Source organism: Podarcis bocagei, assembly GCF_964188305.1.
Source record: "Podarcis bocagei genome assembly, chromosome: 5".
NCBI lineage: Eukaryota > Metazoa > Chordata > Lepidosauria > Squamata > Lacertidae > Podarcis > Podarcis bocagei.
This window is the reverse complement of record NC_138129.1, coordinates 45,491,118-45,504,976: the sequence shown is the minus strand read 5'-3', so window position 1 is coordinate 45,504,976 and position 13,859 is coordinate 45,491,118. Positions and strand designations below refer to the sequence as shown.

The 13,859-nt window shown below is 44.2% G+C and overlaps 1 protein-coding gene across 2 annotated transcripts in view; it reads right to left on the bottom strand.

The window, feature by feature from the left end:
- Nucleotides 1–13,859, bottom strand: part of CCND3 (cyclin D3) — an 82,848-nt gene that overhangs the window by 17,263 nt on the left and 51,726 nt on the right. The window contains exons 1-2 of one of the 2 annotated variants that reach the window (XM_081195893.1): nt 4,674–5,094; nt 1,971–2,186 (exon numbers count right to left, since the gene is read on the bottom strand). In XM_081195893.1, coding sequence (XP_081052019.1) covers nt 1,971–2,186; nt 4,674–4,862 — 405 coding nt within the window. In that variant the 5' untranslated portion in view covers nt 4,863–5,094. Of the gene's footprint in view, nt 1–1,970; nt 2,187–4,673; nt 5,095–13,859 lie in introns of those variants that run through there. The other variant, XM_081195892.1, reaches the window with a different exon arrangement.

Sequence of the window (13,859 nt, the reverse complement as noted above, 5' to 3'; positions counted from 1 at the left end):
GTAAATCCACCACACTTTATCAAGAATATTGTTAACCTACTTCTCTATTAAGAATGACCCAAGAACAAAACACTGTACTTTGGAAATCAAAATTTTAAGCATGACCCAATGGGTCATGCATTATATTTATTATTGTGCAAATTGTGAATATTTACCCCCAGCCTTTCAAGCATAATTTCCAGCCCTTGCTTAAGCAAAATCCTGGTTACATAGTCTTCAAGTAAACAATTTTGCTTAGGTTCCTTACATGTGCATAAGGACAGCAAAGCAGAAATCATACCTAAAATAAATTCTGCAGTGGAAAATGGGAAACCAGAGATTTTGTATTATGTGAATGATTTTGTTTACACGTTTATGAAGCTAAACAGAAAAATGCTGTCCTAAAGATTATAAAAGCAAGACTAGAGATGCTGTATTATGTATAGAAGCCCTCTTTAGTGGCAAACTGATTATGTTTTAATGCTTAAAAGCAACCAAGTAGAATGTTTATATGTTCAGGAAATATATGAATTAGGAAGTTGGAAAATTGGTTTAAATCACTTGTTTAGTCCCTTTGCTTTGGTGGTTTAAACGTCCCTGATTTAAATCAATCCATCCTGCTGATGTCAACGGATTGCAGTCTCCTAAAGAAGTCCAGTCCTGCAGAAGTCCCTCAAAGAGAAGACACCACTTTCCTTTCCCAAGGGGCCTTGTTCTAAATGCTAAGAGCTCTTCACTGCCCTGACACACCAGCCAATCTTTCACCCCTAATTAGGCTCTCAATCCTAAATGCAATTATTAGGGAGGAAGGCCTTCTGTACACAGCAGGACTTACCTCTTAGCAAACATGCACAAGATAGCACTGTAAGTATCACTGCAACTCATGCTTGAATTTAACATCCCTCCCAATAGAAGCTTTTGGTCTCTAGAAGTCCAGTGCTACATTCAATCCAAAAGGTTCAGTCAGAAGACCCAGTGAAAACTCAGCAGCAGAGAATCTTTGGACTCCCTTTTTTAACATTTTCAGAACATGCATTGCATTAATATGAAGTCCGCAGTTTGAAAGAACTGTCAGGTTATTAACCAGTGCACCCATCATTGGCTAAAAATTTAGATTAGCGCTCACAGCAAAATCCCATGCATGTCTTCTCAGAAGTAGGACCCATTGAGTTGAATGGTGCTTACATCCAGGTAAGTGGGTACAGAACTGTAGTCTTAGTCTAACAACTGATGACTTACCTGTTGGTAAAGAAACTATTTGCCATCAGATCAGCACCAGAGAATATGGCCATACCTTGAGAACAGAGCATCCTGCCCATACTTATGGAAGCTCTACTGAAGAAGTACCATTATCCATAGGATACATTTATGCCTGTTCATCATGCTACTGATTCACAACTAGACCTGCTACTGGCAATGGCGATACTGCTATAATGTCTGCACTTCAACAATGACAGTTCAGTTCGGTAAATCAGATTTTGCTACCTCTGCAAAATTCAGTGTTTGTCCCAAACATTCCAGGGCAGCCAACATCAAAGGCACAGTGCAAACAGTTACTGGATTCAGAGTAGCGTGTTCTGTCCCAAATAGAATTGGTTAGCTAGTGTGTCCTCTTCAAACACTGCATCCTGCACGATTCCTTGCTCATTGCAAGAGAATATGAGAGAGGCACAGGCTTCTTTCCAATATAAATTGTGCATTGGGAACAAACCTGGTTAAATGGGATGAGTGAACTCTCAGGTGAACTGTCCATACAAAATAATCAACAGCTGAGTTATTACGATGGGGACATAATCAAAAATAGAAAAATGGTGGTTCCCACAGGCATGGAAAAGCATCATGTCTACTTGGGTGTAGCAGGAGAAAGGAAACATATAGGATGCATGGAAAACAGAAACTAGACTGTCAATCCATGATTCAGTGGCAGCGAAAGTAAGCCTGTGGAAACAGGGAGAAGGAATCTTGTAACTGAAGAGGAAGAAACAGCTTACCAAAACTTCACGCGGGGTGATGGAATTGTCTGTGTAAATGCAGAGTTTCTCCACTGTTAAAGGCATGGTTTCTCGCAGCTTGGAGGCCAGGAGCATACACACAGCCCCAAGAAGCTGCAAGTGGTTTTTGCGGGTGGGGACACAGGACAGGTAACGATCCACGTAATTCATGGCCAAAGGGAAAACCTCTTCTTCGCACTTCTGTTCCTCACAAACCTGACAAAAACAACAAAAGAGAGGGTTTATAAATAAAACAGTCATCCACTGTGCCCTCTGTATGAAGGTTTCAAAAATAGTTGCTATCAAAGTGCAAAGATAAAGACACACTTAGTGACTTCACTGAGCCATACTATCTTTTCTGTAAAATGGGAATAGTTCCCTTCTCCATAGTAACCTGTAAAAACACATAAAAGTTGACACAATCAAGACACTCAGGTACTGTAATTTTCAGTTCTTTAGAGAAGGATTCGTAGCATTTTCTAACAGGAAATATCCATGTCATATGGTGATTTTATGATATTAACTACTTAAACCATGCTGCTGTAGCACTCTGATTTATTGATTTATATTTTACCTCTTTATTTTTCTTGAAGAGACAGTGAGGCAATTTACTGCTCTGTAAAATAGGCATATTAACAAACCTCTCTTTTTATTAATCATAACCCCACCTTTCCACCAAACAAAGTCAAGGGAACTAACAGCATTAATAAAAACAACAACAGAACAATCCCTGGAGAACAATTACCTAGCAGAGGCAATGAGCACCCTCAGATTCCATATATTCAAGTTTCATGTACGGAGTACAGAAGTCCAAATGTTTCAGATTTTGAATATAGAGTGAGGAATTGGGGTTTAAAAATGCTGGTAGCATCTCACACACAATGAGTAAGAGCCCAATCATTCAGACCCATCTCATCCCAAATTCCACAGGCTGCAAAACAATATGAGCCCAACCTTCAACCTCTTAAGACTTGTGCCATTGATTTGACTGGTGCTTGCCCAAATGAAGCCATCAGATGAAGACAGTACTGTATTAACTAAGACCTTTCTCCTCAAATGCAAACCAAAAAAACTTCTGACGTCCAGTCCCTTATTCCGACCACTGGCTAGACTGTTACCAAGGCGCTGCCCACACTGAATTAAGTCAGCTTAGTAAATGAAACACTGAGGTTTCTCCTTTTGCAGAAGCCCATTTTTCTTTGCTGGCAGTTTTCCTATATCCTATGAGGCACTTTTTGTAAGGATTTACTGCCATTTTTGCTTCATCATTTATCTTTAAGTGACATTGAAGCAATTTACACTTCTGTAAAATGGGTGCAATAAAGGAGGAACTTTCTAAGCTTTTGATATTAACCTCAGTCATCAGTTTTAAATATCTATGAAATAAATAAAAAAACAGCCCAGCCCTACAACAAAATTTCATACTTCAAAATCCAAAAACTCTATTAGTCTACCTGCCTACAAGGACAGCCTAAAAAGTGTGCTTTGGGGAATCAATTACTTTCTATGGAGGCCACTCTTACCTGCCACAGGCAATTGGGAAAGGTACTTTTTACAAGCCTGAATTTATTAACTTCCTGACACACAGGACAAATGACAATTTATTCTGAATACTTTTCAAAAGCAATCCTTTGCAGGGAGGAGGGGAGGGGATATATGCATCCACATATTACTTGTCTCTTAAAGAAACCAACTGCAAGGCAAGCCTAACAGCCCTGTCTCCCACAGGCTCTTCAACAAGTGCTGCTCTCTCCATTTCCAAGTCTGGGAAAGCTTTGCCTGTTGAACTTCTGCCTGCTGCAAAGCAGTGCAACATGAATAAAGGCAGCGAACCTACCCTAGTTCCATTTCTGATACTAACCCACATTTATTTGCCTGACATGCGGAGCAAACCTTTACCCGACTTTTACTTTTGATGCAATACGTTTAAAATAGCCCCCCCCCAAGGTGGCAATGATCTTAGTATTTGTGTCACCCTGTACTCGCAGCCTCCCTTGCCGCTGCCTCTTCATCCTGCCCCTCGTTTTGTCAATTTGTAGATTTTAACTGCGGGGAGATTAATCAACCCCATGATCTTGCGCACGAACCGGGCGAGCGACTGGCGACCCCTAGAGGTCACGTTGCACACTGCGGAGGAAAGGTGCATGCCAGGGTGCTTTTGAACTACCCCTGCACCGAAAGACAGAACCGGAGGGGGACACACAGGCCTCTTGGAGCCCTGCTTCAGTCATTCCCATCCACGCTCATGACGCCCCACCGGCGTCTCTCTAAGCCAGGCAAGCTGGCCCACGTACCCGCCTGTTTTAAGACGCATCGGTTCCGGTTATAATACGTCTTCGATCCCCCTCACCTACTGCTCCAAAACGCCCCCCACCCCGTTTTCAGAAGAGGTTGAATCCCCCACCCCGGCTCTCCCGCCGGATCCAGCCGATCGCAAGGCCTCAATCCAACGCGCACTTCACTTAGGGGCGCCAGTTCCATTGAACTGCACGAGATTTACTCCAGAGTAAGCACGCCCAGGATCGGGCTGTGATCCTAGACGTCCTCGCCGAGGGCAACCCAGAGAGCCTTACTCCAGAGTAAACCCGGCCTTAATGGGAAGTAAGGGAAAGGGTGTCGTGCGAGCCGGGATCTGATCCCGCGAGCGGAAGGGACGACGCAGGGCATGAGGGGGAGGGGGGGCAACGGGATCCCGGCACAGACCTCCAACATCCAAAAAGCCAACATCTTCCGCATGTAGGGCTGGATCTCCTTCTGCACGCACTGGAAATAGGAGACCCGGGGGCTGTAGCGCTCTTCCTGACTCAGGAGGTTCTGCAGGACCCGGCGGTCCCTTAGCAGCTGCGGATCCCGCTTGGCCCGGATCACCCCCTCCACGCACAGCAGTTCCATGTGTCCGGATCCGGGGATGGGAGGAACGGAGGAGCGGAGGGGATCCGAAGTGCCGGTGGGGGAATCTGGCTGCTGCAAGGCGGGGAGCTCGGAGGGAGGGAGGGGAGGGCTCTCTCGCGCTCGCAGCCCGGGAGCGGGCTGGATCACCCAGCGGCAGCACCGAGCCCAGCAAAGCAGCCTCCCCTCCCCCTGGCTAGGCTCCTCCAGGCTCCCGGCTGCAGAGAGGCGAATGAATGTGCGGCGGAGAGGCGGAGCCGGGGCCCGGATCCTCCTCCTCCTCGGGAAGGTGGAAGGAGGAGGTCTGGTCTGCTAGGCTGACTGATGCCTCCCTCCAGGCCACGCGAGGCAGCTGCCATCATAGGGGAGGAGAGACCTCCTTGCCACTCCACCCCTGCAAACTTTCTTTTCCCCCTACCAGAATGTTCTTTGCAGCAGAGGCTTTCAGATGTGCAACCCCCCCCCCCTTTCTCCACTGTCATTTCATGACCTCTTGCCCCTTACGCTCCGGCTTCCTCCTGACAAGCCAGGGGCATATTCTATTCCTAGGGAATCACGCAGTGCGCGCTTGGCAGGGAGAGGAATGCCGCCAGGCATTGTTGCGCATCGCTTTGCCATATGAATGGAGGAAGCGCCGTCCTGCAGAATGGCAAGGCGCAACATCCGTTTCCAAGGAAGGGCCTTGAGGACGGCTCTGGCTGCAATAGCCCCGCCGCCCGCTGTTGGTTCCAAAGACGGGGTTCCCACGAATAGGATTACGTCCCTGTGGAATCCCAGATCTCTCAATGGAGCTGATAAAGGCTCCGCATTGCCATGCTATCTTGCAATACTCCCATTGCATTCTGCAGCTGCTGTTTTGCCTCTTTTCAAGGCTGTGAGAAAAAAAAGAGGCTGTAAATTGGTAGTGGTGCAATGGCTAAATGTTTGCAGCTGCAAAAAGCAAAAACAACAGCAGAAAATACTGTGATAGCCTCTGGCATCTATATCAGCAATGTAGCCAATTTGATGGTTTAGGGAAACAAAGAGCAGAATCTATGCAGGGAAGGGGATCTTGTTCTCAGAGATATGTAGGGCCAGATTAAGACCTTTAGGGGCCCTAAGCACTGAAAATATTACGGTGCCCCCCATATGTAATACAAAATGAAATGAAATGAAATGAAACTAAAGTTTAAAAATCCCATAAATTTATTGCAGCATATGACAGGATATGATTTCCTCGTGCAGGTGCACACACATACACAAATTTGCACCCCTGCTTTGCTGGTTCCCTACGCACAAAATGGGTCTGCCTATTGGGTAATCTAGCACTGGTTATATGTGGTGTCCAAGTAAGTGGACTAGCTTAGGGTTACCTGATGTCCCCGTTTTCCGGGGACAGTCCCCGGATTTGCGAATAAGTCTCCGGACAAATTCCATCCGTGGAATGTCCCCGGATTTCATCTAATGTCCCTGAGAAACGCAGCAGGCAGTCTCAGCAGCTCAGAGCAGTTGGCTCTGGCTGGCTTCAGGAGCTGCTCAGAAGTCCCCATATGATGGTAGTGCGGGGGCTCTAAGATGCAGCTTCCAGGCTACCTCCACCTTCCCTGACCCCAGCAATTAAGCTGTGAAGGGAGGCTTCATGCTGCCTATCGGAGCAGCCTCCCAACTCCTACTTGCATGCAAGCAGGAGTGGGGCAGGGATATCTCAGCTGTGAAAGGAGGCTTCACACTGCCTATCAGAGCTTGTGTGCAAGGAGGCAGGGATGTCTCAGTTAGGCAACGGGAAGCCTCCCTTCCCAGCTGAGGGATCCCCACCCCCTCCTGCTTGCACACAAGTAGGAATGGGATTGGGGCTGCTCCGATGGGAAAGGAGGCATCGTGCTGCCCGAGCCTCACTCACTGCTCTCGGCCCTCCTCAAGCCTTCCATGCTTGACCCACCGCGCACCACTTCACCACCACCACCAAAGAACCAACAACAAGCCTCGGAGGAAGGGGAAACATGGCAGTTGAAGTCAAGGTGGCAGCCGCCCCTCTGCCACCGCCATCGCGGCAGCATCAACATCTCGAATGTGTAGTATTTATTTATTTATTTATTTAGTCCCCAGATTCACTGAAAAAAATCTGGTAACCTTACTATGGCTATGTACTCATTACTAGCTTAAAACACAAGGCTTTCATTTTCTCAATTCAGATTGAAGCTGGTTTTGGGGGGAATGCATCAAAATACAGTGGATGTGTACACATTGCACTAGCCCCCGCTGCTAGTGTTGAAGTCATGTATATGTGATGCTACCCATAGCCCATATCTTGTAGTTCCTTGACAAATGCAGTTTGATGTGTTTCCCTTCAAACCAGATTCCATCCAATTCGAAAACATAATCCATAATCACTGCAGTTAAGCTGAAGTGTGAACATTTGAGACAGTCATTGTGCGTGCACAGATGAACAGGGGTCTGTAGGGTGGGTGTTTTTTGTTTTTTGCTTGCAGGTGCAGAGAAACTAAACAGGTAAGGCAAACCGGGCAGAGACACCTCTGCTCCTCTGTGGTGTGTACAGCAATGTGCAAAAGTGTAACTTGCAACACAGCAGATGGAAATTACCTTGCTGTGCTTGAAGCTGCTAGTGTGCACATAGCCAGTATTTCATAAGAAACAAGATGAACACAGGATAGACATGGAGTGTGGCTAATGTCATGTGTGCATTGCTTGCAAACCAGTAGTGGGATTCCACTGGATACAGAGTAATACACAGTCTAAGAAGCATGGCATAGTTCATTCTAAGCTAGTTCATTCAGAAGCAAGTGTGATGAAATAAACATGACTTATTTGCATTTATGTTTGGGACACTGCTTTCCATTGCTTATACGTGGCGGCTTACAACAGTTTTTATGAAGCACCTTTTCCTCACTAATACAATTGTTTTTAGTTAGGGTAACCATCTCTGCACAGTGCAGTACTGCACACAAGATTCTAAATTTCCAGAGATATAGTCATGTTACCTATCTCTTGAAACAAAAGCAGAAAAGAATCTTATGTTATTAGTTTTCTGTAATGGCATTATGAAACTAAGCATTTTATTCTCAACCCTTTCCCTAAGCATCTCTAACACAAAAGTTGCCTTTTTAACAATTGCTGCCCAATGAGTTGATGTTTTAATTGACTATGTCTCAAGGTCTCTTTCCTGAGTAGTCGCATCCTGTTCTGATCCCATCAGCCTATACTGTATTTTAAGTTGCCCCCCCATGTGCATACACTACATTACAATGAAATTTGCCATTATTTGCCATTTTGTTGCCCATTATCCAAATTGGAGAGATCCTTTTGAAGCAGATCGCAGTCTACTTGGATTTTCATCATCTGCAAACTTGACTGCTTCCCCAGCTCCAGATCATTTATAAATGTTAAATAGCACTAGTCCTCAGCACAGATCCTTGGCACATTGCTCTTTATTTCTCTCCCATTGTTCATTTCTACCACTAAGGAGGGGCCCACTGATTATGGGGCAAATTCCAGAGCAGTAACCATTGTAGCAGCAAAAGGATTTGCCTGCCTTAGAGGACAATCACTTCTAAGAAACAAATAGTTGTCCTGTGGCACTACCTTTCATATGCAATGTAATGAATTGCTTTACTGTGGCACTAGCTTTCACATGCATTAGCCTGCTTCCTTAGACAAAGTATTTCTTGAAAATGAAGAGGACAGGTTTAGAAGACTGAACAGGCCTTGAATACTAGAGCACTAAACATATGAATAGCTGTAGGAGATAGGGAGAAGGTTTCTAGGACAGAACTAACCACCTTTGTACTGAATAAAGCCAACTGGCAGCATCTTCTGGACCTAATAACATTTGCTATGCAATCAAAGACTTATTCAGATAGTTTGATATATCCACACACACACACACACACACCCTGCCACTGTCAACAATGCCCTTCTATGTTGGCTAAGCATGGCAATTCCAGAGAATTTAATGGTCACAAAGGAAAGTATTTCATTGGAAATGCAGCCTGTTGACTCATTACCTGCTTAAAACACACCTAGGTCATTCTTTTTCTCAATTCAAATCAAAGCTGGTTTGTGGGGGAAAGATTGAGGGCACAAGGAGAAGGGGACGACAGAGGACGAGATGGTTGGACAGTGTTCTCGAAGCTACGAACATGAGTTTGACAAAACTGCGGGAGGCAGTGGAAGACAGGAGTGCCTGGCGTGCTCTGATCCATGGGGTCACGAAGAGTCGGACATGACTAAAGGACTAAACAACAGCAACAAATAGGAGTGTGTGCATAGCCTAAGATCCTTGGGGATACTGTCTTCCAAATCACTCTCACAGTTCTTAAGGAGATATGCAGGGATGAAGCATAAATAAAATCGCCAAACTGTTAAACTCATCTCCCTTTGGCAAGGGATCCTGCCATAACACATTTAAATATTTATCACATGGACCACATTATTAGTCTTTCTGCCCCTGCCCCAGTTCATTGACTGCTGATGACAAAAGCACGGAGATGCTTGTGGGGAGAGATTTGTGCAATAAGCAGTTCTCTATATTATGGCCAGAATGGGAATAATTTGTCATGTGAAGCCTCCCCCCCCCCCCCCGCATATTTCTTGGTGTAACAATAATATGTATTCCAGGTCAAGTTGAGAAGGATATAAATAATAACTAGGACTCAAATCTTAAATTTGATAGCAGTTCTCAATGATAACTTCAGAGCTAAAAACTGAGATGGGGGATGGCAGCTGGTCAAAGTCTGGTCTAGATTGAGATTACTGTGATGATGACAAAACTTTACTCATGAAGCTTCTCTGGAAAGCTTAGTAATTAACAAGTAACAAAAGCATGGAATAATAATCAAGAAAACTCAAAAGTATTATGAACACAAATACAAACAAATAAAAATACCCCATTAGCAAGTGCTGTGTCAAAAGAATTTCAGAAGGTGATATCACACTCATAAATCCATCTTTAATAGCTTATGCTTGGATTGCATAAAATCTTCCAGTCTCTGTGGCCATTAAATATTTGAAGAATCCATGAGCCAAATATCTGTGTTCACCAGTGCAGGCCAGTCAGCTGAATTTAAACGATGGTTACCTACCATTCCACTTTTTTGGCTGACATTGCTTGGTTTGCACAAAGGCATCAAGTTCTACATATTCAGTGAAAAAAGGCAGAGCCTGTATTCTTTGCCAAACATTGGGAAACCAGAGCACTGGATTCTCGTTCCTTAGGTTTTCTGGATCATGTATTTTGAAACTGAAGAGCCAGGCCACACACTAAACAGAGTCATCCCTGGCTTTATCCAGGGTTGGCTCCAACTCAGCATGGAATATTCTGAAGCAAAAGCTAGCAACACTTAGGAGAACAGTAAGGAGGAGAAAAAATAAGGTTGTTGCAAAATAGACCAAGTGTCCCCTCCAGATGATGACTTGGCAAAACCAGGGCACCCAAAGCCACAGTATCAGGCCAAGATGGCAAATTATAGACTGCAGCAACCCTGAAAAGCCCATTGAATGGCTATTTGGAAGGAAGGGAGAGGATGTTAGGGAAACAAGAGTTTGTTCATTGTTGACTAAGGATGGACAACTTCCTGGCTTTCCTGGCGCAGAACTTGGCAATCAGAAAAGGAAATTCTTGTAGATTTTTTTAAATGGCACTGGGGGTTTCTGGGCTTCCAATATAACAGCTATGTTTTTCTTTGATGAATCACAGAGAATTATCAAATTTTTTTGGTATGTGGATGTTAGAAGAATAATAGCCAGCTTAACTAAGGGTGACAGATCTCAAGCAATTGAAGTGGCCAGCTTTAGCAATCTGTCAGGAGGATGCTGACTGCCTCTTAAGTAGAACGCACAATTAATGTAAATCAACCTGTTTATGTGTATAATTATGATGATTTACAATAATTAGGGATCTGGCAAAACTACAGATTTCCCCCCAAATGGGATTATCTTTTCCCTTCTGTCACAGTCTAAATGCTGCACAGAGATGAACCCCAAAATGCTGAGGAGTGTTCAGTTCCGTGGGCTTTTTTGTTTTGTAAAATTGAGCAGTTAGACGGAGATCCCAATAAATGTAACCCCAATTGTAGAAAGAACCAAGTTATTCACCCTACAATAAAAACAATGTATGGAGTATCTGAAGAATGTATGGAGTATCTGAAGAATATAGCAGAAAGAACTATGATTCATTATTGCCAGAGGCCCCTACGCCTACAAGTTGCAAGAAATTTCATAATCAGACCCCGCTTTGTGGAGGAAGGTAATCACAGATGTATCATGCATATCAGCAACTAATCAAACAGTGAGCAACGCGACTCCTAACTATCTAACATGGTTTGAATTAGTACAAGGCTGTTTACGCACATTCCCATTTATGTCCAGTGTACCCCCACTGCTGGTTTGGGAAGCAGTGAACACATGACGCTAGGCACAATTCACATCTATCCTGTCGTTTTTTATTAAATGCTGCATTTTGATGCTCTTTGCCCCGGACCAGCTTTGATCTATACTGAGAAAAAGAACAGCCTAGCTGCATTTTAAGATGGTAATGTGTACACAGCCCAAGTGTTAAAATGGTCTTTCTTTTCAACATTCAGGTATCAAATACAGTGGCCTATTCTGCAAGCATAGTCCTCACTGATGATCTGGATTAGAAAAATTATCTCTACTTTTTCTTTGCTTTGCTTTTTTTTTTGTCTACAGGATAAATTCCAGTTATTTGTGCTGCAAAAGAGAAGTTTCAAATTCCATTCCTGTGTGCCTGCACTAAGCAACACACACAGAGCCTGGCAATGAACAAGGATCCCTGCTCCCTCGTTAAGGGTATGCTGCTGTGTGGTCCCACACATACTGCAGGAAAAACTGCATTGGCTACGAGTCGTTGGTGACAAAGTCGGTCTGTACTGAAAAGGGAAAAAAATAGACATTTCAGCATCCGCCTCCAGCCATAGCATTTTGTGTACAGACATACCGGTATATAAACACAACTTTTTATCCTTTGGCTAAGATCAAGTCGGGGTCTGGGGAGAGAGCTAGGGGCATCCATGACTGAGAAGGAACAGTTTTCTTTCCCACTGCCGGATGGTTATAATAAAACTCCCCCAAGCTAGGTACTTCAACTGTTGTCAGTGGACCAAAGCAAGAAAACCTTTGCTCTATAGTATAGGTGTAGAACTCCATCTATTACATCAACAAGAAGAAATAATGCTTTCTTGACTGTTGACTACTCTGAACCCTATCTTGGAATATAGAAGAAGAAGAGTTTGGATTTGATATCCCGCTTTATCGCTACCCTAAGGAGTCTCAAAGCGGCTAACAATCTCCTTTCCCTTCCTCCCCCACAACAAACACTCTGTGAGGTGAGCGAGGCTGAGAGACTTCAGAGAAGTGTGACTAGCCCAAGGTCACCCAGCAGCTGCATGTGGAGGAGTGGGGAATCGAACCTGGTTCACCAGATTATGAGTCCACCACTCTTAACCACTACACCACACTGGCTCTCTGACACCACACTGGCTCTCTGTTTTTAAATGACACTGGCTTTAAATGACAGCCACGTCCATTAGGAAATCTGCCTCATGATATCTCTTCATTAAGTTCTCAGAGTCCACATTCTGTTCATCCTTCCCTGTTATAAGCATGACTAAAACATCATTAACAATATCATAATGAAACTTCTTAATATATCAACATGAAAACCTAGCCCACACATATCATCATCATATTATGAAGACTAGGGTCGGAAATACCCCAGATGACTCTTAAAAAGAAAGGTAGTTTTGTAATATTATTTATAATTTTCCACTTTGGGCACAGGATCACAAAAGGTTTATAGAGATCAATTCCTCTCAACACCCCATTCCAGTTAAATAAATACTGTATTTTTTGCACCATAACACTCACTTTTTTCCTCCTAAAAACTAAGGGGAAATGTCTGTGCGTGTTATGGAGGGAATGCCTACGGGTGGCATGCCTACGGATTTTCCTTCTCTAAAAACTACGTGCGTGTTATGGTCGGGTGCGTGTTATAGAGCGAAAAATACGGTATTTTGATGGGAAGGAAAATAAAACAACATTTTCCCAAGCTATAACTAATGCAGAGTGGGACCCTCCACTTCATTAATAAATTTAACTGTCTGTAATTTGAGCTATCTGGTGATGTGGAAGTTGCATGCAGTTTTTTCTCAAGTAATTCCCAGAACTGCATCCAAGTGCAGGGTGGAGGGATGGGGGATAAGTTGTATATGGCTTGTATAAACTGCTATTAAGGATGGTTATGTTGGAATTCTCTGGCTGGCATTCTAATTTTCTGTGTGCTGTTTGTTATTTACTTGTTTTTTAAATTTGCAACCCCTTCCCCTGAAGTCTGCAGTAGTACATACTAGCAAGAACTGTATCACATGTCTCCCTTCCTGGCTCCCCCTTCCATTAGATAATAATAATAATAATAATAATAATAATAATAATAATAATAATAATAATAATAATAATTTATTATTTATACCCCGCCCATCTGGCTGGGCCTCCCCAGCCACTCTGGGTGGCTTCCATAAAAACCAAAAATACAATAAAATATCACACGTTAAAAACTTCCCTGAACAGGGCTGCCTTAAGATGTCTCCTGAATGTCAGGTAGTTGTTTATCGCTTTGACATCTGCTGGAAGGGCGTTCCACAGGGCGGGCGCCACTACCGAGAAGGCCCTCTGCCTGGTTCCCTGTAGCTTTGCTTGTCGCAATGAGGGAACCGCCAGAAGGCCCTCGGCGCTGGACCTCAGCGTCCGGGCAGAATGATGGGGGTGGAGACGCTCCTTCAGGTATACTGGACCGAGGCCGTTTAGGGCTTTAAAGGTCAGCACCAACACTTTGAATTGTGCTCGGAAACGTACTGGGAGCCAATGCAGGTCTTTCAAGACCGGTGTTATATGGTCTCGGCGGCCGCTCCCAGTCACCAGTCTAGCTGCTGCATTCTGGATTAGTTGTAGTTTCCGAGTCACCTTCAAAGGTAGCCCCACGTAGAGTGC